The sequence below is a fragment of the Tripterygium wilfordii genome, chromosome 10 (assembly GCF_013401445.1).
Source record: "Tripterygium wilfordii isolate XIE 37 chromosome 10, ASM1340144v1, whole genome shotgun sequence".
Taxonomy (NCBI): Eukaryota; Viridiplantae; Streptophyta; class Magnoliopsida; order Celastrales; family Celastraceae; genus Tripterygium; species Tripterygium wilfordii.
Genome location: NC_052241.1, coordinates 99,195 through 127,005, shown reverse-complemented (window position 1 = coordinate 127,005; position 27,811 = coordinate 99,195). Strand labels below are relative to the sequence as shown.

Genomic DNA, 27,811 nt, shown 5'->3' with positions numbered 1-27,811 from the left:
TTTATTCAGTCAAAAATGAGACTAAAAACATATTTATTCCATTACTATATAAAGGGTGGAAATGATAAGCAAAATGGAGCTTCAATATGTTTAGTCAACTTGGTATCTAAATCTCACCAAACAACATTGGTGTCATAAAAGGAGAGGTGTAAAAAAATCGATTCCGGGTTGGACAACGACACGTATTAACAAAATATTTATATGTACAAATTCAAACTTGGATTTGATTTCGAACATACTTAGTTGACGATTGATTTAAATCTTGATAAATAAATCGAACAATAATTTGATCCGGGTTAGAGTTCGAACAAGTAAATCGGACAAGCCTTCTATGTTTGGATCCGTACCCAATTTTAAATAGGAAAAAAATTTTGTGTTTGGATCCAGATTTCAGACATATATCTTATGTCCAAATTTGATGTAATCCGAGTTGAAAAAATTTGATCATTTAGACCGGATGAAATTTTGTCACCCCTACATAAGAGTTACATTAGTTACATATATTATATATATATATTTTCCTGACCCAACAATGCATTCTATTGTATTTAGAGCTCATTTGAGTTCGGGCTTCTGGAAGCCCGAATCGACTTTGGGTTTGATACTAGTACTAGACTACTAGTATTGGAAAGCCATGGGTCTGTTTGAGTGTTTGATGAGCCTAACCGGTCAGTCCAGCGAAAACGCTGTAAAGCAGAAGTTTCTTTTGGGAAAGAAGACGGTAGAAGCGACGAAAGAGCGATGAATTCACCGCGTTGTTCTCCATCACTCTTTGTTGTTGTTGTGTTTATCCCCGTCATTTCTCTGCTATCAGCATCTTGTATTCACGCTATAGAGCAGCCAACGTAAGGACCAACAGCTTCCCTCTGCTTCATTGATTTTTCTGTATAATTCTATTCAATTGATTATTCAAATGTCGAGTTAGTGACGGATCTTTTTGGAAGAGTCTGATCTAGTGAAACTGAATTTGAATTCGAATTCGAATTTTGTATCATATGAGTTCGCGAATTCTTACAGGAGAAGCGAAGGATTTGGTCGTAGAGTTCTGTTGAGTTTCAAGGAAACCCCTGGCGGAAGGAACGTCACTTTTGACTGCTCTCCTTCTGGTCCCTGCGTTCCCTGTCTTTACTCTGAAAAGGTTTTTAATTTCTTCTTCTTCCAATTGCCTGGTGTTTTGTTTTCTTCTTATTTTTAATGCAAGTCTATTTATCTATGGAAATTTTCTGAGCTTCTTTACTTGAATTTGTATTTACAATGTGATTCTTCCATTTTTTTGCTTATTATGATATAAATAAATGTAGAATTTCAGTCGTGTAATTGTATGCTGTATAAAGTGCAATCTCGACTCACAGTAAAACTTGGATGGGGGAGCATGTTGTTTTGAGTTCTGATTTCTGATGTGAATATTGGCGATCTTCTGTTCCAAAGTGGTGGGTTTCAATATAGTTTTCAGAATCTTATTGCCTGTGACTTGGTATATAAGTATATAACACAAACTCTACATAGTGAAGTTTTGTCTATGATACTAAGATGGTTCCTTATTTTATTGAAGTGAATCAAAATATGAACAAGAATCCCAGGCTGGTTTATTATTAGGAAAAAACTATAAGGTGAGCCTTGGCATGGTAGTAAAGTTATTCTATAGAAATGTAGGTGTAAGTGGATCAAACCAAGAAAGCCACCTCTCTGCAACATGGGATAAGACTGCAAAAGGTATTAATATGCATGTGTACTTCTAATTAAGCTTTCTACGGCGGCAAACCTTACCACTTTACATTTGATAGTTGGTGGCATGCCATGTTTTGCTTTATTGATATGCTGGTTATAAATCATGCATATTTGTATATTATTCATGTTTATGTCATATAATTTGGCATTCCACTTCTCATATGCCATTGAATATGTATTTCAGGATTATGCATTTTAGAGTATCTCCTGTCATTATTGACATACTTTTTCCTTGCTTTTAATTGTAGTTTCTTAATATCCTCTTTTCTGCAGGGTGATGCAAAATATCGTTGCAGTGAGACTGGCTATCGCATCCCTTTTAAATGCATAGAAATTGAAGATGGTTCAAAGGATGCAAATGGCAAGAAATCACGAAATGGCCGATCGACTTTAGAAACTTCTGACAGTAACTTTGAACGTCATAGAAGTCTAGTTGATGATTCACCTACTATAGAGGGTAAATCACAGGCATATATTACTTATAGAAGCTGCATTCCAGCAGTTAATGAAGAGAAGTTGTCCGTTCTTGGTTTTGAGGTACACAAAATTTCTTTTCTAGCCCTGTTTCATTTTGATATATTCTCTTTTTGTCTAACTGGCACTGTGAACTGGAATATCATTGCTCGGCTCAATTTACTTTAATATACATGATTCCTTTCCCATGATCTTTGGCTGTAGAGTGTAGAGTCATAATTCCCTTGTCTTAATCAAGATGTGGATTTTATCACTCGAATGTGAAGCAAGACTCTTTCCAAATATATTTTCATGTGGACAGCCCCTCGTTCAGGTGGCAGGTATTCTGGCCACCTGTGCATGAGGATAGGGGTTCAAAGTTCAAACTGATGTTTGATTCTCCACCCCCAGAAAGCTTACCTATGATGTATACCTACATATGTTTGGTCTTGCCAATTTGTGAACTACCTAGTTTGGTTGAGCATTGAGCAATACTTGTAAATACACTAAGAAGCACCTGAGTAACTCCTAGGAGATAAAATTCGTTCTTTATAAAAAAAAAATTCTTGGTTATTACGGTTTATAACTAATTACTGAAGAGAAGAATCCAAGACTGTTCATCATACCATTTTCCTCTTTCCTGGAAGGAGTGGTGGTAAAGTTGTTTAAATCAAAAAAGAAGTCTACCTGTGAACCTCCAAGAAAATAACTGAGGAGATTCTTTTGTATAATATACACAGACTACGGTATTGTTCTATATTTTAACAGTTTTCTTTAAATGGTTCCCCCTTGTAGAAAATAATTTTCATCCCCTCCTTTATGTTCACTGATTGCAAATGGTCATAAAAGTCTTGGGGTATTTGACTACATTGTTTACAAAAGCTACTTTTTTGAATAATGATTTACTAGTGTTGATGCTCATTGCACAGGGGATTATCTTTTGCTTGCTGCTCATCAGTGGCTCAGTTGTGTACATCAGAAGAAAGCGGACAGTTAACACCATGGCAGGGGTTGGAGCAGGACGGATTCAGACCAACTCTAGGTTTTAACCCTTGAATTTTGACATCTCCTGTTTGAATCCAATTTATTGTTATTATTATTATTTTGTAATTTAGCTATTTCGTTTGAAGTTTGGGGGCCAATAGTTGCCATCTTCTCTGCAAACTCTAGTGATGGCCAATACAAGTTCCTTTGTAAGAAATGGCAAAAGCACTCGCACTATTTGGTATTAGCTTGAAACAATCATGGATCTTAGATGTTCTCTCTTCATAATTGTACATGGGAGTTGCCAACCTAGAGTCTTAATCTTCTAATGCTTGTGCCAGACATCTGGCTTTGGGTTGGTACATCAGAAGACTAGTCAAAACATTTGGGCAAAGAACATTACTTGTCAAACCTGGACATCCCAGCCATATTAATTAACACATTCAAGATTCAGCATTACAACCTAAAGCTCTCACATTATTTATTTTCTTTCACAGTTTCAAATACAAACAGCGCAATACAATTTACAAGAAATGGGTGCTTGTAAGATTTGGCGAGATGGAGCAAAATTTGACTAGATTTTATAACACTACAGGAAGCAGCCATGAACTCTCACCTTAATCATGACAGTAGCGAGAGACAGCTTAGACAAGTTTCTCGTTCGCTCAAACTACCACTATAGGTTGCCCTTAAATAAGACAACAAAAGAGATGGGGAGGAAAAAAAAAGTATGTGAAAACAACATGCTTTCTACCACAAAATCATAAAAATACAGATGCAAATGTTAATGCCGTTCTTTCCTTTTTCAAATATACAAGACAACAGGGCTTATCAGTGCCTTCTGTCGGTTTGTAGAGAACAACTTGAGCACGTCACGAGGAAGCAGCCGCAGCAACACAGAACTCCAAACAAAAGAATGACTAATGTCTATTGACCTCAAATTAAACAAGAAAAACTCCTCTTTCCAGACATCTACAGTGATACAACAGCAAACCGAAATTACAAACAGCCTGCTCAACTAAGGAAATTACAAAAAATAATCAGGAGTCTTGCGTGTGGTGTCAGGCTCGATTTGCCGAGGTGCTGGATCAAACTGAAGAAAATTTTGGTCCATATTCTCTCCAATTTCAAGAATTGCGGCCATATTCCCACATCGGTAACAATAATTGGGAGCACTAAATACAGTCACCACATTCTTCTCCTGAAGGTTTAAGTTCAAAATGACACTTACATTTGATATCAAAAAAGTTACAGTGAAATGCACATTTAAGGTAGATTTGTCGAAGTCATACCTGACACCAATTGTATCCCTCCATAACAAGCTGGTGTGCTCTTGAAATCAGAGTCAAGCCATTGGTGTGGTTAAACTGAGCTGCTATATCCTGCCCAAATGTATAGCCAGCACCACGAGGAGATATTCCCCATCCACACCGGTCGTCTGGATCAGACCACAAGAGGTCACACATTGGCCCTTCATGCGGAACCTTATTGTACCCAAAACAGCAAAGTGCTTTAGCAATCATAATTCCAACATATGTAACATTCCACCGATTATTTCATAAATTCATCATTTGATCTAAGACAATTAACAAACAGGTAATACTAGCACAACTATTTTAACGGGAAGACATACCTCCTGTATACGATTCAATGCTCGAATATTATCCAAGGTATCAAGAGATGGTGAAAGTCCTCCATGCAAACAGAAGATCTATAATATAGAAAACTACCAGCACTCAAAATCGGTAATGATATTAAAGGAAAACAACTCTCGTGCACAAAGAACCCACCATGGGCGGGGTATACAAGTAAGATGGACGCAGACCTTACCCCCACATAATATGTGGGGGGTGTTCCCGAGAATTGAACCTATGAACTCTAGGTTGCACCACTGCAACTCTACCACTTGGCCACATTTTCACCAGTGGTAAGTAATGATATTAGATTGAACAAAATATTCCTCACGACAAACCTGGCTTTCAATCAGCGCAGTAAGAGGTAGATAATCAAAAAGATCAGTAAAATACTTCCACACATTGGCATTTCCATATTTTCTCAAGCATTCGTCATAAAATCCGTACCTGAGGATGAGAAACATCTACATAAGCAACCGCGGAGAGAGAAATGTCTACACACATAACATTAACAAAAAAAACTCGCTAGACATTTGACAAAGGTGTTTAACAAATAATTATATCAGAGGCAAGTTTTACAATACATGCTAAGCATCATGATATCTAAAACAATCTCAAGTTCTCAACCCACAAAACCTAACTACCTTTTAATGCTAACTTCACCCCATTATCTATGATTCTATGCATTTGCTTTAACACAAGCCAAGACTCTCGCTACACTATTCCATAAAATTATCACTAAACTCCACAGATAATTGCAACCCACTCCTTTTCATCGCTGTGCAATTTGCTTCATTTACAAAAAAAAAAATTTCACCTGAATGTGTTGAATTCATCTCATGTTACCACTACTATGCAAACTTTAAGTGCTTGAGCAACATAATAGGTGCAAGAACATAGTTAAAAATATCACTGAACTAGGAGACATTTGATCATGGCCGAAGTTGTATCTCAAAAACGAGCTAAAGAGGATCAAGTCCATTGAGTCAACACTAGACACTGGTTCTTTAAATTCAATAGAAGAAGGCTCCAGGTTGAAACACCAATAAGGAAGGAAAATCATATAAAGCATACAATCGTGAGTTGCATCAATGCTTGTAGGAATGTTCTGTCAATCCGAAAATCACACATAAAGATACAGATAGCTGCAAGTCAAAGCAAGTGTAAATACACGACTGGAGTGTTATCCATTGTGATGATTTAGATCATCAAACAACAATGAGCAGTCAAGAAAATATGAAGAGAACCTTACACTTGAGTGATCTGCCGACTCTCATGGTTCCCTCTTAGAATTGTAATTCTATCTCTATATCGAACTTTCAGGGCCACTAACAGACTGACAGTCTCCACCGAATAGTACCCACGATCTGCATTGATGTAATTTAGGAAATAAAAACATAAAAGATCATCACAAATGTGAATTTTCAATATGCAACACACATGATTCAATTATTTAAACGAAAAATATTTCTATCAGCCATCAATATCAATCATCAATGGCTAAAATGTTAACATTAGAAACCAAGATAAAGCCATAAACATGATGCAATCCACTATCCACATCACCTTGTAAGTGCAAATAATGCATAACATATATGCAATAAAAATTCCGGCTGACAATTTGATCAACAAAAGGTGAAAGGACTCACTAAAAAGAGTAAAATTTAGCTTCAGAAAGTTGCATAATCTTAAAAGAAGCCTGACTACACGGAATCACATGTTAATAAACCACATACAAGGAAACTCTACGAGTCCCAAATGAGGTAGCTAAATATAAGAGCTTGCTCATATGATGCCTATCTGCCAATAGATCAGAACAAATAAATGAATAGAAACAAGGGATTAACCCTCACTACGCCATTAGAACCAAGAAAAAATTTCATTTGTTTCACTGATGGAATAGAGAAGAACCAACGATCAAAGGCATAAAAACCAAACCAACTATTCACAGTCCTGCAAAAATCCCGATCTAGTATTAGAACACCGTAGATAAATAAGGAAAACTGACCTACATAGTCGCCCATAAAGAGATAATTGGTATCAGGAGCGTTTCCCCCTATGCGAAAGAGCTCGATGAGATCGTAGAACTGGCCATGGATATCACCACAAACAGTAACGGGACACTTGACCGGCTGCACGTTCCACTCCTCCACGAGAATGGCCCGGGCCTGATCGCACAAGGTCTTGACCTCGGCCTCCGGCAACGGCTTACACTCCATGAGATGATCAATCTGACGGTCCAGATCCGCGTGTGACGGCATCTTTTCCAATCACAGAACCGCGGAGATCGTACGGCCAATATCGAGGTGGAGGTAAGTTAGGATAATCTATGGACAGAAAAGATTAGGGTTACGTGGTCCGGATCGAGAGAGGAGCAAAACGAATCGTTTTGGGGACGGTTGGAGCTCTCAATCATACCTCGCTCTCTCCCTCTCTTCTCTCATCATACATCAGATCAGAAATCGAAAGAAACCAAAATTTTGTGCTTGGTTGTCTTGTATTCTATATATAATTAAAAAAATGAAAAATAAATTGGAGGTAAGCAAGGAAGGGTAGGGAAGACGGAAGAGGAGGGGAACAGAAATGAAATGCAAATTCAAATGCAAATGAAATTGGAAAGCTTAATTCAAATTTTGTGGTGTTCGAACGAGAGATTACTCTCTCCGGTGGCTCCGCCGAGTCAAAAGATAATATCTTTGAACAATTATTTTTTGAAAATTTTGTTTTTATTCTTTTACGACGTCGGATTAGTGATGGGCCGTGAGGACTTCTTTTTTTTTTCTGCTTTGGTAATTGGTGGGCTGATGTGGGAATTTCAATCGGAAGAAGAAGAATTAATTGCCTCCTACTGGTTTTTTGACGGCCTTTTGAGTTTGACCAAGGAAAAAAATGAATTGGTCAAAGTTTTGAACATGTATTTTCCATTACCATATAAAGGATGAAAATAATCAGCGAGATGTTTAATCAACTTGTTGTCTAAATCAATCTCACCAAACATCATTGGTGGTGTGATTTGGGCAAAAATTTAGAATCAAGCCGCTTGCAAGTGGCGTGACTCTTGAGATTACACTAATCACGTCATTGCTAATAGTGTGATTAGGCAAAAATGAATCAAAGTTATTGGCTCTGGTGTGAGTGACAGGCCCTAATAGAATTTTTGACATTTAAGTTTAAATTGATGATGTATCTGTACATTCGTAACAAGCCTAAAAACCACCGACTCCTCAGGGGAGGAATCAGATAAAACAAAAAATGAAACGGAAAAGGGGGGGGAAACAACAAAACCATAATAATACACCTAATTTTACAAATTTTTCTAAACTCTGTGTGAAAAGAAGAATGTACAGTAATTTCCTTTCAGTGATTAATTCTTTTTGGGAACCTTTGGCCGGGACTTCATGCTAGCTCTACGGGCAACATCCCATGCCTTCTGCGGAGCATATATACCCAGCTGTGCAGCGAAAAATGACTCGTACCCAGGAGAGTCAAATGCAAAGCCAGTATGCTTTGATATTTCTCTTGGGAGTTGAGATATGGCATAGCTCCTTGCCTCTGCTGGAGTACGCGGGTTCTCCATTTCCAGCATTTCTGCCCTGCTATTATCATCAGGATCATCCCTGTGCATTTCCTGAATAATCTGATAATCATAGGGGAAGAACCATCTTTGAATCCTGCATCCAGATAAGAATGGTTAACATCCGCACATCCTACCGCCAGAGAATAGTAAAAATCCAGCTGTAAACCCCCACCCCCAAAAAAGGACCCTTCCCTATTGGACGGGTCAAGGTTTAGGAGGGATTCAAACCCCTAAACTGTGGCCGCAGCCTTGTACTCTAGCCATCTTACACTACAGGAGTGCAGGTCCCCAAACCTGTTCCACTACACCTCTTCCAGCCATTCGCATTGAAATGTGAAAATGACTCTTCGACTAAGGTGCCAAGTAGTAGATTCAATGAACTAATGGAACATAAAACTTAAACAAAGCATCATAATAATAGTCCTTGTTTATCAAAAAAATGCCTAAAGTAGACATCTTTAAATTTTAAACCTTACCCTTGGTATACAAAGTCGCCAAAAAGAGCAACGACGGGGACAAGGGGGAGTGCGATGTAGAAATATAGTGTACTCATCAACACGTATATGACAAAATAAAGATTCTCCTGCAGCCAAGGTAAATAATTAGCACGTCAGTATCTAGATAAACAATATGGCTATGAGCAAATGGACATCAAGACCTGCATAAAACAACTGACCTGCCGATCGTATGGGGTCATAATAGCTGAGTATACAAAGGCGAATATGAACCATAATAAAATGCTTCCTCCAACACTAATATAATGCCACCTTGTTATCGAATTGCACATCAGTAAGAGACGCAAGTTTACAGTTACCACGACACAAGTGAAGGCCATTGTGCTAACATCCCATATACCAAACATCTTGCCTGATGAATTCATTCCAGTAGAACTGGAGGTAGTCACAAAGTGATAGAAGACTAGGGATTGATAGACAGAAAAGAAAGCCCATATTCCTATAACTCTCCATTTGAAAAACATATTCCTTATTCCCTCCTTGTATAGCTCAGGGTACTTCTTGGAAAGGGAAGCACTGACATCCTGGAAACAAACAGTAAACCAATAAAACGTGTTTTCAACTGCACAAAAGTACCAATGGGTCTAAAAATTGAAATACTACCTCCAGATACACTCACCAAAAACCAATAAGGCATTTGCATTTATTGCTACTGTACACTGTAAAAGGTTTCAAAAGTGCCTACCTTGTCAAAAAGCCCAACAATGATCACAGGCAGGGCTGTAAATAGGACATTATACAATGACTGGAACCAATCATCATAGAATCTTTGTCCAGAAAATCCGGTACGAAAGTTGAACCAAAATTGAGTCAAGGTGAACGTAAGATTCTTGTAAAAGAAGTAAGTCACAACCTGCACCGATAAACTGTCATGAGAGTTGCAGAAAGATACAATTAACAAAGATTTTGCAGCTGGAGAAAACTTAGACCTTGCATATTCTAAGATACGACCAGCGTCCATGCACAAGAAGTAAATCCGTGAGGAATCGAAACTGGGCAATCGCAAAATCACTGGCCATCACTGCTTGCATCCCTTCCAGACCACTTATTCCAACGCCAATATGAGCAGCTTGAATCATGCTAACATCATTTGCACCATCTCCAATACTAAGAGTTATTTTCCGAGCACCTTTCTTAACTAGACTTGTCACCTGCATACAAGGAAATGCTTACCAAATTATGACTTCCTACGTTTTCTAACAAAAATCTTGTCAAGTCCCATGGTTTTGTTTTGTCCAAGATATTTAAACAATTTGACAACAGCATTCGAGTTCATAGGCACAATAATCCAAAGGATAATCTATTATTTTGACACTGACACGAAGTGACTTATATAGGGAAGTTGCATTGCACAGAAAATGTGATTGTAAACTCTACCGACCCAAGCACACCAAAAATTCAGTGCCAAATAAAAAACTCTCATATAGCATCAAACTCTAACATACTTGTACATTTTGAGGTTTTATACTCGAATAAAATGCTTTAAGAAACAAGAAATATTAACTTAACCTGTGCTTTCTGTAAAGGAGAAACTCGACAGCAGACAACTGAGCTACAATTCAAGCTCAAGTTGAGAAGCATCACCCGTAAACTTGGGTCTAATGCATACATTAAACATTTTCCATCAATCACAAGTGATAACTTTGGTCCCGATAAAGAGTGTAAAGAGTGCTGCGCCTCATCGAGACAATTCTTCAGTTGTTTCTTGACTTCTTCCTTGATAAAGCGTGCAATTTCCACTTGGTCACCCTGGTGGCAGTAAATCAATTAACTCTATAAATTAATGTGATTGAAATAGGTTAAATTACAATATATGAATGTCAAAAGAGGTGCACAAGACCCGTGCATAAGGCTCCTGCAGTGTGCGGGGTAGGGAGGTGTAGGCAGACCTTATGAATGTAAGTTGTAAAAACAAAATGGCTATAAATGATTCTCACCCTATCCTCCACTTCTCTAATTGCATCAGTTTCTGAAGTGATGATGAACTGCTTCATGTCATTGTTAATTAAATTGCATGCTGCAAGAAATTGAAGAGAGGAAACAAGAAACCCTTGATAAAAGAAGACGAAGAATTGATCATGGTAATGGGGAAAAAATACATGGAACTGACTCACCATAAGCTATATTTATCGCTGTTTCCATCTTGTCACCAGTTAGAACCCAAATCTTAATCCCTGCTCTAGAAAGAGTCTCTATACAAGCTGGTACTCCTTCTTGAAGCTTGTCTTCTATAGCAGTGCACCCAATCAAAATAAGATCCTTTTCTATGAGTTCTGCCACCTGCATAAGTTTCGTAAAGTATATCGTCTGATGACTCAAATTATATCCTAATACAGGATAAAGATTGAAGAAACTTTTGAGTGTGAGATACTTACATGAAAACAACTCTCTACTAAAAAAGCTCACTCATTCAAAAATAAAATTGAGGAATTTTTCAACTCAGAGATGATAACTAAATAAAATGATAATAACTAAAATAAAACCTCAACTGCCTATAAATGCCATGTACTCTTAAGCATTAACAGATTTCACATATTAAAATGAACATTAAAATACACACACATAAAAAGCATACTAGCAGTTACATTGGTGAAGTAGCATCGGGTTCACTGATTGTCACCAACGAACATTAACAGGTATAGAAGTTTTGCATGCATCAAATTTTTTTCACATGAGAAGGAATATGCAACGTAGAAATCGTGGTGTGGCGGTGAAGGAATCATGAGAATTTCTATAGGAGAGATGACGATAATAGAAAGGGAATCAACATAAATCTTATGAAGAAGATTGCTGTCAAATCTGAGCAGATAGGATACGCCATGGCATATCTTTCTCCACAGAGACAAATATGTGCCATCCAAGACGAGCTAAACAGCAACTAAGAAGAATGAGTTGTGTTACAGGTCAGGAATGATAAGCTGACAAAAAATTCTCCAAAACCAAAATCCAAATAGCACAACACTAAATTTTTTCCAAGGATATAAAAACACTGTTCCACTAAAAAGCAAGGCAAAAGAATGAATAAGAAAATCAAGAGCACAAAGTCAGCAAAAACCCTTCATAAGTAATTAAAAAAGGGCATAGAAAGAAAGAAAGGGCTGGAGGGCAGATCTTCTTACAGAACATATACCTCATCCAACTTCTTTTCACGATCTCTAAGAGAAGATTTAGCCTGGATAAACTTTTCATTCCAGCTTTCATAAAATTCTGGATGTAAATCTCTATAGGCTAGGCAAAGGGTACGTAATCCAGCAGCTCCAAACTGTTCCAAGTGTTCCCTGGTTACTTTCTTTATATTATCACTTTCAGCCGCCAATCTCTCATATATTACGGTATCAGCTCCCTGAAACAAGCAAGTTTTTGGTTGAGTCATTTTGCATACCAGCTATGTTTTGCCAATTTTGACCCAGATAAGAAGACGAAAAAAATAAACCTTGCAGTACAGAACAAGCCTGCCATCAGGGTAACGGCACACAACAGATTGGCGTTTCCTTGTGCTATATATTCAACAAGAGAAATCTGATGTTAGTGCCATCACCAACATACTTATATGATCTCTGGGAAAAAGAAAGAAAGAAAAGTCACCTGTTGAACTCCAAAACATTTAGAATTTCATAAGCCACATCTTGGATATTGCCAATCCTCTCCAAGTGAGATTCGCGAAGATATATCATGGTAGGAGTACGCCTACACTAAAACAATTTATCAACCTTGAAGCAAACAGGAATACCAACAACCAGAACATATTTTTTCTTTTGATTGTTTAAGATTCAATAATTCTAGACAAAAATATAACATTCACGAACATGTCACTCCCAACACAAATGGCATATGCAAAAACAATCCCAATGCAGTGAATTCCAGAGTATAAGACCCTGAATAAAGTTCAAAAAGAATGAGATCCGCAATAGAGGATATTGCTGATTGCAACAAAAGCCCTACAGTTCACCCTCACCACAACACCAAAGACGGGGTATTTGAATATTCGATGGCACTTCACGTAACTTTACCCCCTCCCCCCCCCGGCCAAAAAAAAAAAGACAATCTATCGGTCATCCAAAGGAAAAGAAAAATAAGTGACACTGTATTTCAGCAGCATAGAAAACTGTGACCAGAATGGGAAAAAGAAATTACAGGGGCTAAGCAAACTGCCTCATCAGCAACAAATCAACCGTATTTTGTAACTCAAAGAAATTGAAGAAAAAGAAAATAAAAATCAGAAAAGGAGATTAAGAATATATCAATCATCTTTCTTCAACCAGGCATAGAAAGGAAATTGAATATTGCATACCTATAAAAGAAGAAACCAAAGTTCTTTGCAGCAGTAACTAGAGCAGCCTCATCTGGTGATGCAGCTTGATATCTAATTTTTTCAGGGGACACTTCACCTTCAGGAAGTACAGTGTGGCAAATAGCAAGGCATCTGAAAAATTCCTACACAAATAGTAAACACTAAGACTACTTTGAGAATTAGGATATCGCTCACAACATGACAAGCAACACAAATAAGGCTTAGTGCAATGACTTCTTGTTTTAACAGAGAGAATTTTAAGAAAAATCATAAATAATCTGAAAATGTCACCAATTGGTAGAAAGCTCGTACTGCATTTAATAACAACTCAACCAAGGAAGCATCAGAAGGCAGAAGCAATAATGACAATTAAGAAAAAGTACCACCACTGTCAAAACTGCTTCCAATAAAGCAAAGTCAATAACCTGACTTCAAGAGAAGTGAAACAACTATACAGCACTCTTTCCAGATAGACTAAAGTAAGCTACTACCTTGCAAATATCAGGATTAGGCTCATTCCTCCAAGCCCCTCGCATAATCCTGGCATCATCAAAATTGAAGCCTTTCTCCCATGCAACTGGTTTATGCGCCTGTGACAAATCGAGTGAAACTAATCCTGATTTTAAATGTAAAGAGTTCAATTCCATCAAAAGAGATCTCTAGTATAGTGCTATGCAATACATGCCTGTTGGACGTTCATTCCTTTCCGTTGCGCCCCTCCAAGTTCTATTTCAGTAATTCCAGATCCATATATCTCTCCTCCAATGGAGCACTTAAAGAACTCCATTAAATTTCTGGTTAAAGTTCCGGTTTTATCAGAAAATATATACTCCACCTGACCAAAGAAGCAATAGAAAATGACGCTCAAGAGTTTGAATGGGAAATACTCGAGATTCGGAAGGGCAATTACACAAATTAACCAATCAAAAGTAAAAAAGGTAAACAAGACCAGTGAACAAGGCTCCTACAGTGAGGGGGTTTGGAACACTCAAGATGTACACAGACCTTACCCCACATAATATGTGGAGAGGTTGTTTCCATAATTGAACTAGTGACCTATAGGTCACACTCCTACAACTCTACCACCGGGCCACATGTTCGCCTGTAAAAAGGGTAAACAATACACATGCACAAGGCTCCTACAGTGGGCAAGGTCCCCAACAGGCAAGATGTACACAAATCTTACCCGCACATAATATGTGGAGAGACCCTCACATAATATGTGAAGAGACTGTTTCTAGGAATTGAACGTGTGACCTCTAGGTTGCATTCCTACAACTCTAACTCTGTGCCATATGTTCACCTATACTAATCAATCAAGATATCAAGAAAATAAACAAAAAGACTGCCTCAATCATTATATAGCTGAAACAACATGCAATATGTATAATGAATAACACTTCTTATATTAGACTCAATAAACTGACCTAGTATCAACCCTACCTGCCCAAGTTCCTCATTCAAATTGGAAGTCCTGGCCAATGCAGGGGTATTTGTTTCAGTGTGGTACATGTGTAGGTCCTTGTTGATAAATTGAGCAGATTGGATAAATTTGATCATCTGAAACAGTACTTGATAAGTTATTCGAAGAACTAAATATTAAGCAAAACTATGTATGCAGTACATAGCAGACAAAAAAAACTATATTACGCTAGGATGCGTACCTCGATGGAAACATATAAAGAGATAGGGATTATAGTTGAGAAAAGAGTAATAAGGGTAAACATGGTCAAGATAGCAACCTGCAGTACCCAAAAATAGGTATCAACACAGGAAAAAGAAAGGGCAACAATAAAACAGAAAAGTGCAACCGTAGTGTTCAAATAGTACCAGAAATCGGTTGCTAGGATTGAACTGATCTTCCACATTTTCATCAAGGCCTAAGTAATAATGCTTGCGATTTATAAATACACCGCTGCAAAATTCCATGAAGCACTAAATGTTATCCACAGCGAAGTTCACAAAGAAATGTCTAACAATTTGAGAAAAGAGAGAATGTTCAAAGTGATAAAATACGGTGTTTCTCAAACCTGCCGATGGCTCCAATTAGACTCATGAAAAATAGAGTGCCAAAAAGAGTGAGTATAAGCTTGTCAAGCTTCCTCTCTAATGTGCTCCTTTTAGAAGGAACGTTCATGGCATTCATCATAACCTGCAACAACCACAGAGAGTGCACTGAGTAGATGGAGGAAAAATTACTGTGAAATGGCAAGAGAACAGTTATGATGAATGCCATGAAAGTTCATCTATTGCATCAAGAAATAAGCTAACAATCCGGATGTAAAATTAAGCTAGGGAATGACATCACTTTCCCATAAAATTCCAGTATATTTTTTAACATGGAAGAAACTATACCCATCACTTCCAATGCACATTAGCTACACATAAAAAACATTGGGGAAGGTGGACATCAATGATATAGAAAATACCGCCTTCACAATGACAAACCTTTGTTTCTTGACCTGTAAAAATGACAGCCCCAACAATGTATTCAGTGTTCCTGAGACTGCAACCCTGGAAAACACAGTGCTCGTGTCAATAAGACTACCAGAATAGTTTGATCAATTGGGAATAAACATCAAAAAAATTGGATAGCATATTGTTAAGATTAGTTACTTTGCCATTCAACCCAATAAGTTAACTTGTTAGGTTGGGACATTTCACATCATTTATACATATTCTAATACTCCCCCTCACATGTGGGCTGGGTAATTCGATGGCCCAACAAGTGCACAACAAACGAGGCCAAACACTAGGGCTACTCTCATACAAGGCCCTCAATTGGGGCAATAACACACACATATAAAGGCCCACACTTGGGGCAACAACAAATGGGCTTTAAATTGCGGAAGTTAAGGTTTGAACCCAAGACCTCCCTGTTCCGATACCATGTTAAGATTAGTTACTTCGCCACTCAACCCAATAAGTTAACTTGTTGGGTTGGGGCATTTCAAACCTTTTACATATATTCTAACACAGATAACTGAATATCAGCAAGCAAAAGAATAAAAAGAAAAGGGTTGAGAGGAGATAGAATAGTTTCTGTAGAAAAAAAAGAGCATAAAATTACAATCATTGAGAGGAGAGACAATAGTTTCTATAGAAAAAAGAGCATAAAATTACAATCACCCCACAAACAAAATAAAAACCTTGGGTCAATTAACTTTTATCAAATTCCTAGCAGATATTCCAGGAGCTACAGTTGCATGCTAATACGGAACAGGTAAAGTTTTAAGCGAAGCAATGAAGCATCCACACAAATGAGGCTGAGAACATGCAAACCGAACTATAATAAAAGCACAGGAGGAAAGAAAAAGAGAACGTACTCGCAAAAGAATTTGGTTCGGAGTCAGAGGCAACATTTGCTTTTGAATTATAAGATTGCCGGTAAAAGTGTACAAGGAATTATTTGGTTGTTCACATTGCACCTCACCTGCAAAAGTATAAGGAATGCTTCTAATAAGTACAACATAAAAGTAATTCTTATAGATGTTTGCATCAGAAGAATTGCCACTCATCAAGCAAAGATCAATAACATATATCTGCTGTCTAAGTAGTAATCAAATGGCATCACAGCAAAGTAAAGACTAAAGACCAGCTAGAAGATCACAATATTTTTGTAGCCAAAACAGTCCTTATGCCAAAGGGAAAATAAAACATGACAGTCTTAGTCCACTGTATGCATTTGAGGGTCTTACAGGAAACAGCTTGTATATAAGATTTACAAAGAAACCAGAAGAGGAAAATTACAAATGCTACGATTAGTAGCTGGAATTAAACCAACGTTTACTAAAAACATGTTTCAAAGTAGCTGTCCGAATAGGTTAGATGACTTCAACCTAAGCATTTAATTTAGTTGCTAAAGTACAAAATCGTAAATATTTAGAAGAAAACGCCAAAAAAGAAAACACTAATACATAAAATAAAATAAGTAAACATATAAGAATTTATTAAAATGAATGATATTCTTTCCAAAATTGAGCACATTGATAAAGGTGTTAAAATGTGTGGGACTGGGCACATATAGAGAATGCTAGTAGATAAGTACCATGAGTATAGATTCATCACACACTACAAGCCAACTGTAAGTAGAGATAAAGAATACAGTAAAAAGGAAATGAGAGGGAAAGAGGAGATTAGGAGAAGAAAATAGGAGAACGAAGAGGATCCAAAAGTAACTTGGTGTTCCTCAAAATCAATCACATATAAATATAGAATCTAAACACAATGACACGAATACCCTTACAAGTCAACTTTAACTTAGGATTTTAACAGCAACAAAAAGATAATTTAAGAGTGAGAGATGAAGAGATACTATGAGGAAACACTTCCTTTATAATAATAAAATCCCAAGAAAAGAGATATATGATAGATCAACAAAGAGTGGAAGCCTAGTTTGTACTTTGTAGAACATGTGATTTTTGTTACAACAAGCATCAGGCAATTAATAAACATGTCAACAATGACGATGATGAATACTCAGAATAAACGGTTTGTGAGCCCATAATTATAATCAGACCTGAAATAAAAGGAAAAGCCAATCATTGTTTCCATGCATGCAGCATACAAGAAATGTAAGAGAATGCATGTACTACTCAGAAGTTGCCAGACAGATCCAAGACAGTCTGCAACCACCAACTTCTTCAACAGAAATTAAATGCCTTGAAAAATGGGCAGTAAAGTCAAAAGACCATAAACACTCTCTCTAATGTGACAGCAGCTAACTACTTAGGGGTAAGACAGTTTATTCAAGCCCTTACTAGATTCTACTTACTAAACCTCAATATGATATTACTGCATAGCAAGGTCTGCCTATAAATAATTTGCTGTAGAAAAAGTCACTGAAACTGACGAATAAATCAAAGAAAACGCTAAACCTTTAAATTCAGCGGCTTTCTCTGGGGTTAAGTAATCCCATGTCTTTTCCAATGCCTTTCTGATCTTCAAATTAGTTTCCCCATCCAAATTTGCAGTCTGACAACAAAATGCAAAACGAATATTAGAAAATATGAAAGGTTAAATAATGTTGTAAATAGTGTATTTTCTGTATAGGGGCATTACTGTAATTTTCCCTTTATTAAATCAATATATGAAAATGAGGCAACCCTAATTTGGGATAAACCGCACAATTCCTTCTCTGTGTTCATCCTCTTTCTCTCAACAAATAATTATCAAACAACCACTCTAGCTCTTTCAGGGAAAGAATTCAAGTAATGAAAAGCAGATGTTACCTCAATGTAAGAGACACCATCAGGGTTTGTGCTGGCAAGGAAAACTAGATCTGCAGGAAAGCTTCCGTCCTGCTTAATCTACAGCCAATATATAATTCAGCACTTCAGTAATGCTTTCTGAGAGAGTTCACTATCATTAATCACCTAGGACTAAACACTATCCTCCGCTTTTGTTATTTTTATTAAATGCTCTATCAAAGCCCCATGACAAAAGCCAAATGAAGCAATAATATCCATAAAAGTTAGTGTAAAGTTCTTTCTAGCAATATACAGTTAATTGCCCCATTCATGGCTCCCCACAACTTTATAAGCCATACATGATTAAAGTATAAAACCAAGTAGAATCAAAAGAAAAGGGACCAACAAATAAATATACTCTCATGGCCATATATATATGCATACACAAACACGACCCAAAGGACTGAATGTTAGAAATGAGCCTTCAATCAAAACTGAGCATCAAGACAAATAATGCAGTAAATGTAAACAACTATCTCCACCACATGGGAGTCACAAATAAAAAGGCAATCTACCATATATCCATAACCAATTCTTAACCAACAAGAAGGGAAAAAAAAGATATGTATTCTTTTTTTTAGCAGAAATAATAGTTTACTGAAAAATATTTAGTAAAGCACAACATGTCAAAGTTCCCACAAACAACAATATAATAAAGCAGCATACTAACCCGCACAACATCTCCAACCTGCAACCTTTTCCAGGGGATGGTCTCCCACTTTTGATCTTGTAGCACTTCTACAGGGCTATTATTTATCACCATATCATTCTGAAAACGCTTCTGTGTAATGATAGAAACACGGGTTAGCATTTGCAACAACTTCATTTTCCAAAACACATCAAACTACACCTCAAGCTAACCATGGAAAAACTGAGGGGATGCGGATGAGGTACTGAGCATGCATTATACATAGGCCATTAATGGAAGAAACAAAGGTAAAAGGCGAAGCGAATGGTACACAAAGAATAAATTATATTACTCACCCAATCCTCAAATGCCTCCTTAACAAGAGAGGCAAAAAGCACCAAACTCAGAGGAACCACATTTGTAACAGGATTCACAGGACTGCATGATCAAAAAATTTATGTACAATGTAAAGCTCATTTACCCATATTCATTTATCAAAATGTGATATTATCATTAACAGTGCAGGAAAGCATCAAGACTCCATATGCAGGGAAACTAATGAACAAATAAGCACTAAAGAGAGCAGTTGAAAATGTATATAAATGCACAAGAATATCAAGTATGTTACTCATATGCACAGTCACACAAAGAGCATTTAAAAATCCCTAAGAAGAATAACCAAAATCCTTAAAAACAATGGAAAAAGCTTCTGATGTAACAAAAAATTATTAAGATTGAAAGGTTTGAATAAAAAAAAAAAAAAAAGAGCATGGAAATCCACTTTTCCAGCCATCAGAATGCTAGAGAAGCAAGAAACATTTAAAGCGACCTAATATCTACATCAAACGATAGAATCAACCATGTTATCAAAACTTCAGTATTAGCATAACTTAAAAGAGAAAAATATTTGATAATAACAAAACAAGAACATAGATATGAATAATCAAGGAGCTAATAAAAAACTTTAGCCAAGCGTGTTAGTTGCACAACCATGCCAACTACGCCAGAAGACAACAAGAAGCATCTGATCAAACTACATAGCACATGTTCCCTACCCACTCATGCTTGGAAAAAGAAGTTAACCCGCACTTTGTTAACATACCTCACAGGAGTAAATGACAAAATTGAGATTGTAAGAAAGTAGAGGTTGGCCACTCGCCGGAACTGTCAGTAAAAAAATAATTCCTTCAGGAACATAAATAACCAAGATAAATCACAATTCAGACCAAATGCAGATAGCTGACGGTACAACAATTCCAATACACAAATAGCTCGTCAATCCAATTAATTCTTTTCTACATACGATTACTTTATCTTTTCAATCAAAAGGCAATTATCTACATTCCCTATGTTGTTTCTGAACCCTTCTCATTCTCTCAAACTTCACTGTCCATTCAATAATTGATATGAGATAGCAACTTGTGTGCAAGTTTGGATCATTCACTCCCGACAATTATACATTGGCTTCTAAATAAGAATGCAAGCGACCTTAAGGGCAAAAATTAACGCACATTGTTTCCAGGGATATCAAATTTGTCGGTTAAGAAAATTTACCTGTTCAAACAGCCCTTTGGGTATAAAAGTAAAAAAGTTGTACTTCGTTGTCGATATCGAGTTCCCCTGAAACAATTAAACCCACAACAACTAAAACCAACATCAAGTGATTGGAACCAAATACAAACAAGGAATTACACAAATATCAATGCAACAGTAATCATCAAATACATTTTTGCACAAGTAATAAACAAATAAAAAGATCTTCATATTTCTCTATAAGTGGTTGAACGGCAGAATATTTGGTGTGGATGAAAGATTGAGACCACTTGTGTATCTTTATGGACGATGAAGAAAGATGGCTCAACCACTTACTTTGTGGTTGGGTGATTGAGAACACTTTGTTTTATTTTGTCATTGTGCTGTTCTTAGAATCACTTATTCTGGGCAATTTTATTTTGCGCGTATTTTTTTATATCTTTGGGCCTTGGCAGCCACTGCCAATAATCTATTAGGATTTAATAACAGTGCATCTTTTACATCTCATGGAGACACACATATTTTGACAGCAATAATGAAGCTCTAAATTTCATCTCTTTTCTCCTTGTCCCTGACTTTCCTGCACTCCAAATATGTCACGTTCTCTTCATTAACATTCTGGTTCAGTTTTTATTTTTATTGGCTTTCCTTGTCTCCTCCTAATTCTTCTTCACTAGGTTATATTAAGATATGAAACCTCAGGAAAGGCAGCCTGACAATGAAACAGTCTACAGACTCACGCCCTATGATACCCGGACTCTTCACTTTATCCTGCCGTACCGGTGTCGGGTATGCAGGACATGGGTATTGGTATGATACCCGAACTCTTCATTTTACCTTGCCTCCCTCTATGGCAGCTTTCAATTTGAAGAACCGGACACACGGATACGTACCCATACCCGACACCCGTACCCGAGTCCAGATATCATAGTTAACATATGCACCCAAGGAAATTCATAATTACCACCACCAGCCCATCAAAAGTTGCATTCTCTGCCTCACCAGCAGTATCCAACAAATTTAGTGATGTCAAAATCGGACAAACTTCTTCATTGTATCCCCTGTTACGCAAAAACTGAACCAGAAATCACTTACTTCTTCCTTTCTCCATGCCTATTTCCTATGGTACAATTCAGATAGACTACTTATAGTTGCCTTTCAAGCCTAAGGAAGCAATTGTAGACAGAGGAAGCAGCCTAAATTTCAAACACAGAGGCCGATGAATAATGAAAGGGATCCACCTATAACAATGAATTCCATAAGACCCAGAAATTAGAGATTAGAATCTATGGACAAATCACGTATTCATGGTGTCACACATCCATGGCAGATGTAACATTGTAACACATCCACGCTTCGCTCCTACAATGGGCTTACAAGTTACAACCCAGCCTCTACTGGAGTTCGTCCTCCCAATCTTCAAGCAAAATTATCCCTCAGAAAACATATTTTAGAAACAATTCTCTTTCCGTTAAATCTGGTTGTGAATGTTATTGGGAAGTCAAATTGATATACAAGTCACACGAGACCAAAAATGGCAACATCTTGTCTGCTTTTTTACATAATCTCACAGAAAATATTGCACAGGAACCTGAACATAAAAAATTGTTAATGCATGAACATTTACCACCATTACAAACAGCTATAGCATCAACAGTTAGCAACGTTCTTTTGGTAGTATTTAGTATTTTCTCTCATATTCCTTCATTTTTAGTCTATAATCAGAAGTTACGTTTTCAAAAGTAGTTGTTTTAACTAGTGACTTCTAAAGAGTTTGGATGGCCTAAGATCACCTAGGAGTTTTTCATAATCAATAGCTGGATTTTTTTTTACTAATGCATAAAAGATATTATTTAAGATGACCAAATCAAGGGGGCGACACTAATAGTACATGAAACATTAGGAGGTGACTAGATTAGTATCACAAGAAAATAAAAAAGGCTGTAGTTCAGTAGTTGTGATCAGTTGACAAAAAGAATGTGAAGAGATGAAACCAATTTATCAATAGCTCTCTGTAGTACCCGAAATTATAAGACAAGTAAACGGGGCCAACTTTTGGCCACCTAGACTGACAATCCATCGTCAACACAGCACTAAGATACACATTTGTATCTTCTTTCACATATCAGAGGTGGTAAAAAGCCTCCTGAGTGTAAAATTTGCAAAAAAGGTGCTTGGTTGACCCAAGCACCCAACCCTCAATATCTATCCCCTCAGTTTAACTATAAAGGAAAGAAATTGTAGATCATCATATAACCCCTCCTGCTATCCCCTGCAGTTATTAGGCTTCCCGTAGCCATTTCCCACACTTCACTCAAGTACTAATGAGTCATGAGCCATTATCAGCCCAATACTAAGTATTTGAGAATCAAGGTCCATGTCCCTAATAAATTCATCCAGTGAGGAAATACGTATAAACAATATCGAATAACTCCAACTCCAATCAACTAACCATAAAATATTGACCTAATAATAGATAACATTCATGTAAACGATATCTTCGCTCATCAAAAGCCAATAATTCACGTGACAATTTACTTCCTCTTTCAAGAATTAATTATAGTTGTAGTAAGTTCAATGGAGTTCCTATGCTGTTTCAAACCAACAAATGCTTGGGGTAAAAGAAATCTGAATTCTCAAGAAAAAATATATACACATGTATAGAATTATGCACTTTTTACATATGCGTATGTGCTTTTGTGTGTGCATGTATAAACTAACCTTGAATCTGACGGGGAGATTGGCCTCGCGATCATTGCAGTAGACGGTACGATAACCGGGCGCCTGGGGCTGGACTCTGCCTAATCGAACTGTCCGTGATGATCCCGTCCGGTCCGGCTCTGTAGGACCGCCTCCCAGTCTCGATCTCGATGTCCTAAGCTTTTCCCATCCACCACTCATCTTCCTCCTCTTCTCTCGACAACAACACCACCACACAAACGAAAATCGGAGGATTCGAGTAATTAACGACAGAAAATTAGATCAGTTTTCGTTATCGGCCTTGTGCAGCGTCTCCTCGCCTGCGGTTGGTTTGAAGAAGTTCGATGTACGGACAATGAAACAGAGAGAGAGGACCCTCGTCTCTGGTTCAATTCACCTTCCCTTTTTTTTTTTTTTCTTTTACTATTTTCCAATTTGTTGGCAGTAACGTCCATTTCTTTCCTCTTATTTGTTGATTTGTTCATCCTTTATTCGTTTATTAACCGCGTTTCTTCTTTTTTCGTCATGGCTTAACGAATTAAGCTTTTTTATATTCATTGACTTGATTTTCAATGGTATTAATACCACTCGCACCGTGGCGCGTGAATATTTAGTATGCGCATGTGGGCCCCTAGAGAGACTTTATGGCCAATGGCCGTTTATGTGGTCTTGTGCGGGAAGGCAAGTGTAGACGTCGTCGTTTCAGTGATTTTTCGTTTCTGTTTGTAACGTGGGTCAGCCACGTTGGACTTTCGTATGACTTGTGATTGAATCCGACATACGGGTATGGGTAATGGGTTAGTGGTAGTTTATGTTGCAGTTGTATATGAATGGCAGTTGAATGTGGTGGTTATACTTATTAGAGAGTACACATGACGTGGGTGGTTGAATTGATTGAGAAAAGAAAGCACACTTTCGATTAAAATCCCAGATTAACATGCATGGAACAAAGCTTCGGCCAATTCACATTAACAAGTATCAAACTTAGAGCAAAGTCTGCATATGCTGTAAGAATTGCAAGTTTAGAAGCAGTAACATTCGTTTACAAGAAGAATACTCGTTCTGAGGTTCTGTTCAGGTATTACCACAGCCAAGGTCATGAAGCCTGCCACAAGAAACATTAGGTACAACAATGATTTTTTCAACACACAGACGAAAGGAGATCAACTTAGGTCGTCTTTGAGACTGCAATCACAGCTCCATGTCAGATGTTGCAAGTAGAAATATGGTTTCCATTTGATTTTAACATATAGGGTATGATTTTTCAGTCACCGAGGAAAGAAGCATCGTCACTTGATGGCCTTATTAATAATTGACAAGCATTGGCCGGATTACGTTGTTCTCTCAGAACCACCACCAACCTGCATATGCAGCCATTCTGGAGAAGTACCACGACTGCTGAATTCCCTTGTAGCTTGTGAACCAAATGCCATACCACCAGTATCAAATGTTTGCTGAGCAAACGGTAATGCCCAATTGATCTATGAGTACATGATTTGTCAAAAGACATGTATCAAAAGAAATTTTCCATTGAGAGGAAGAGAGAGACAGAGAGAGTGCACAAATCGCAATTATATGAAAAATAAACGGATCCTAAAGCATAAAACATTTTATCCAGGAAATGTGTGTGTGTGTGTGAATTACTTTTTCTGGAAGTTTAGGCATTCATTTTCTCTTATTTTAGGTTACTTTCTCCTCAAAAACTATGTGCCTAACAGGCAAGTTCGATGAACAGCTTAACCTGAACTTTATGTGAAAGGGAAGACGTAAGGAGACAAACCTTAAAAAAAAAAAAAATTGATAACCGAACACAGAGTTAGCTTACATCTTTAGGATGAAATGCATCAATTACATGAGTCATCCTTGAATTCACTGCTTCAAGCTTCATTGAGAGGAACTGCAATATCCAGCAACTTTTTAGGGATTAAATTTGCTACCAAAAAGTATGTAATATAATAATACAACAAAATTATTACCAGTATTCAGAATCATACCTCGACCTGACGTTGTAACGACTGTACGTAATTAATAATTTCATCGAGGACCAAGGCCTTGCCAATAACCTAGATGTTAACCCATCTTAGAAAGGATTTGGAAAATAAAGTATGCTAGATTAAAACTCAAGATAGGTCTCAATGCTGTTCATGTACACATGTTGCAGACTGCGCGCGTTAAGGATATCATCGAAAAGGTGATCGATCATTCTTTATTTCAAGGTCAATTATGTTTAACAAACCTGCACATACTTTTGTACTGATATCAATCCATACTTTAAGAAAAATCCAACACCGTACCTTGTTGCAACCAGGGACCAGATCCTGAAGAATTTTCATCCTCTTACTAATCTTTTCTCTCCTAGCCTGTCCATCATATGGTATAAATTAATCAATCCATTCTGACAGCCCCCAGTGTTATTCAACAGTCGTCAATTTTCGTCAAATATCTAAGGATCCTTGACCATCATTATTAGGTATTCAAATATTTGTAAGTCTAAGAATTTGAAGGAGATTACTCTTTCTGCTAGGCTGTGGCAATCAGTGGCTTCACCTCTTCTAGCTCGTACGTGGATGTAATCTTGTTTGGACGGTTCCGGTGGTTGAGTATTTTGTTTTCCCGCAGCCTTGCCTGTACTGGTTTCTGCTTCGGCTCTTGATTCACCATTCGCATCTCTACATCCTGATGATTTACGCCGTTTCTGATTGCATTCAAACTCATTCTGCGCAATTTAGATTCCGTAAATTCAACTTGAACGAACTCAAGTTACCAATCGGCATTGCAACAGTTAACTTTTACATTCTAGATCCCATTCTATGCAAGCAGAGCTGGAGATTTCATTATACAATCAAACTTAAAAAATGAAAATTTAAGTAAAGCAAAAGAGACAGAGAGAGCTTAAACTGATATATTCGAATCGAAATTCAGATCACCAAATGCAAAATAAATCGACTCAAATAAATGAATACCACGCTATTGCTATTGCCATTGCTTGTAGAGACGCTCTTCGCCGACTCATCGTCTACATCACGCCGCTTCCTTGTAATCCCGCCGCCATCTCCACTGTTGGCCCCTCTCGGCTCCGACATCAGCGGATCACTAATACCCGAACCCCCAAATTGCTCTAGCCCGAACTGAGCTCTCCTCATACCGTCACCGATGGGAAACGGCCAGATCTCCCCTAAATTATACGAGCCGTCATTCATCATTGCAGGTGGATCCATCATCCAAACCCGACCCGAATTCAAAACCAAATTCAAATAGTAGCAGCTAAAATGACACTACCATGTCATTGCATATTCGGGAGCAAATTGCAAGAACAAAAGTTTTTATATGCTTGTGCTTAAGGAAAACAAATGTCTGCGCAGGACAAGAGGTTTAATAGCATTCAAAGATGATAGAACTGGGAATCAGAATCAATAGAGAGACAGTCGCGTTTTTGTGTTTTGAGTGACAGAGTGTCACAGTGTGTGATCTCCTTGAACAGTGTAGGTTGGTCTGGAAAAAGATTGGCCGGAATTATTACACCAATTCCATCAAATCTGCAGGTGAGATACTGTGTTGTCAAACTTAATGCATTCATACATTGAATGGTGATGATTTTATGGAATTAGCTGGACTAATTCCAGCCCTCCTATCCCGGTAGGTCCGCACTGCGCCACCACCATTCAGTCTCTGTAATCGACAGGTAAGTCACTTCCCCAGTCCCCACTGGAGCCTCTATCGCAGCGTTTCGTGCTCTCTCTCTCTCTACTTATCGACCGTTCGATTCAATTATTCTATTTTTGATCAACCCTGATGTGTGGTGATGGAAGATAAATAGACGGACGGGGGTATTTTGGGGTTTTCGAAATTGAATGGATCTAATTAGAGATTTTCAATCATTAATGACTGTAATGTATGTGTAAAGTTGTAGATAATGACGGTTTCAGATTTGGGATTATAGATAATAGGGCTGAGGCCCACCACTTGAGGGCCCAATATGTGTATATGTGGACATTGTCTACAACAATGGGAGGCCCTCCATAACTAATTATAGCTGTATTTGTCTGCAATTTATATAGAAAGTGAATGTTAAATGTTTTGTTTCACAAACTAGGTAAAGAGAGGAAAATATACTAAAAGGTGTTTTTTTTGGTCCCTCTTTCATGTTTTGGGTAATTAGCAGGTAACGTATTGTATTATGTTAAATCAAACATTGCCCTAAAAAGGAAAAAGAAGACAAAGATAAATAGGACCAAAATTGGAAATTTCACGAGGCTATAAATAAATTATGTAATAACATGCATTATGAGAAACCAGGAAGGAAGTACGCGTATGGCCCATTTGACTTTGATTGATTAAAATAAAATGTTGTTGTTTTTTAAAATTCCTCACGTGTTTGAAAATTGCCTTGAACAGCTAACAATCGCTGCTAATGTCAGTCACCATCTCAACGACGCCAAAATCGAACAACTGGATGGAGATGCCCAGCCCAGCCCAACACATCCATCCCTCGTTCAATTTTCATGGAATACAAATTAAT

General features: G+C 37.5%; 4 protein-coding genes across 5 annotated transcripts; 1 reads left to right on the top strand and 3 right to left on the bottom strand.

Moving 5' to 3' along the window:
* Nucleotides 1-645: 645 nt before the first annotated feature.
* On the top strand, nt 646-3,435 carry LOC120007537. Its single transcript, XM_038857830.1, has 4 exons — nt 646-845; nt 1,018-1,138; nt 2,002-2,265; nt 3,111-3,435. The coding sequence occupies exons 1-4, from the start codon at nt 742-744 to the stop codon at nt 3,228-3,230; spliced, it is 609 nt and encodes a 202-aa protein (XP_038713758.1). The 5' UTR covers nt 646-741; the 3' UTR covers nt 3,231-3,435.
* A 459-nt stretch (nt 3,436-3,894) lies between these two features.
* Nucleotides 3,895-7,321, bottom strand: LOC120007536 (serine/threonine-protein phosphatase PP2A catalytic subunit-like). The gene is made up of 6 exons (XM_038857829.1): nt 6,808-7,321; nt 6,052-6,166; nt 5,138-5,246; nt 4,799-4,876; nt 4,458-4,649; nt 3,895-4,366 (listed from the first exon to the last, which is right to left on the bottom strand). The coding sequence occupies exons 1-6, from the start codon at nt 7,058-7,060 to the stop codon at nt 4,193-4,195; spliced, it is 921 nt and encodes a 306-aa protein (XP_038713757.1). The 5' UTR covers nt 7,061-7,321; the 3' UTR covers nt 3,895-4,192.
* Nucleotides 7,322-7,931: 610 nt separating this feature from the next.
* Nucleotides 7,932-23,741, bottom strand: LOC120007505 (phospholipid-transporting ATPase 3-like). The gene is made up of 27 exons (XM_038857769.1): nt 23,314-23,741; nt 20,614-20,679; nt 20,162-20,223; nt 19,416-19,497; nt 19,102-19,212; nt 18,414-18,491; nt 18,060-18,156; nt 16,509-16,615; nt 15,631-15,696; nt 15,213-15,334; nt 15,013-15,097; nt 14,847-14,924; nt 14,626-14,742; nt 13,868-14,017; nt 13,674-13,772; nt 13,183-13,325; nt 12,477-12,578; nt 12,325-12,388; nt 12,022-12,234; nt 11,006-11,171; nt 10,829-10,908; nt 10,401-10,640; nt 9,821-10,042; nt 9,577-9,744; nt 9,053-9,415; nt 8,853-8,959; nt 7,932-8,470 (listed from the first exon to the last, which is right to left on the bottom strand). Exons 1-27 carry the CDS (start codon nt 23,491-23,493, stop codon nt 8,164-8,166), a joined length of 3,675 nt encoding a protein of 1,224 aa, XP_038713697.1. The 5' UTR covers nt 23,494-23,741; the 3' UTR covers nt 7,932-8,163.
* Nucleotides 23,742-24,230: 489 nt separating this feature from the next.
* Nucleotides 24,231-26,594, bottom strand: LOC120007942 (transcription factor BHLH089-like). 2 transcript variants are annotated; one of them, XM_038858433.1, is made up of 6 exons: nt 26,256-26,594; nt 25,805-26,008; nt 25,587-25,652; nt 25,287-25,355; nt 25,118-25,189; nt 24,231-24,773 (listed from the first exon to the last, which is right to left on the bottom strand). In XM_038858433.1, exons 1-6 carry the CDS (start codon nt 26,511-26,513, stop codon nt 24,624-24,626), a joined length of 819 nt encoding a protein of 272 aa, XP_038714361.1. In that variant the 5' UTR covers nt 26,514-26,594; the 3' UTR covers nt 24,231-24,623. The 2 variants fall into 2 exon arrangements, with proteins under 2 accessions (XP_038714361.1, XP_038714362.1); XM_038858434.1 differs by having other exon boundaries at nt 24,231-24,755.
* Nucleotides 26,595-27,811: the final 1,217 nt, after the last annotated feature.

What these genes read in the sequence shown, in the direction of transcription:
- LOC120007537 (XM_038857830.1), top strand. Translation starts at nt 742, where the DNA reads ATGAATTCACCGCGTTGTTCTCCATCACTCTTTGTTGTTGTTGTGTTT. An exon ending in CACGCTATAGAGCAGCCAAC is followed by an intron (nt 846 to 1,017) that starts GTAAGGACCAAC and finishes GAATTCTTACAG; the next exon opens with GAGAAGCGAAGGATTTGGTC. An exon ending in TGTCCGTTCTTGGTTTTGAG is followed by an intron (nt 2,266 to 3,110) that starts GTACACAAAATT and finishes CTCATTGCACAG; the next exon opens with GGGATTATCTTTTGCTTGCT.
- LOC120007536 (XM_038857829.1), bottom strand. Translation starts at nt 7,060, where the DNA reads ATGCCGTCACACGCGGATCTGGACCGTCAGATTGATCATCTCATGGAG. An exon ending in AGTCGGCAGATCACTCAAGT is followed by an intron (nt 5,247 to 6,051) that starts GTAAGGTTCTCT and finishes TCTCATCCTCAG; the next exon opens with GTACGGATTTTATGACGAAT. An exon ending in CTGCGCTGATTGAAAGCCAG is followed by an intron (nt 4,877 to 5,137) that starts GTTTGTCGTGAG and finishes TCTATATTATAG; the next exon opens with ATCTTCTGTTTGCATGGAGG.
- LOC120007505 (XM_038857769.1), bottom strand. Translation starts at nt 23,493, where the DNA reads ATGAGTGGTGGATGGGAAAAGCTTAGGACATCGAGATCGAGACTGGGA. An exon ending in ATCTCCCCGTCAGATTCAAG is followed by an intron (nt 20,680 to 23,313) that starts GTTAGTTTATAC and finishes TAATTGTTTCAG; the next exon opens with GGGAACTCGATATCGACAAC. An exon ending in AATGTTTTGGAGTTCAACAG is followed by an intron (nt 12,389 to 12,476) that starts GTGACTTTTCTT and finishes TTGAATATATAG; the next exon opens with CACAAGGAAACGCCAATCTG.
- LOC120007942 (XM_038858433.1), bottom strand. Translation starts at nt 26,513, where the DNA reads ATGATGGATCCACCTGCAATGATGAATGACGGCTCGTATAATTTAGGG. An exon ending in ATGGCAATAGCAATAGCGTG is followed by an intron (nt 26,009 to 26,255) that starts GTATTCATTTAT and finishes TAAATTGCGCAG; the next exon opens with AATGAGTTTGAATGCAATCA. An exon ending in CGTTACAACGTCAGGTCGAG is followed by an intron (nt 25,190 to 25,286) that starts GTATGATTCTGA and finishes TGGATATTGCAG; the next exon opens with TTCCTCTCAATGAAGCTTGA.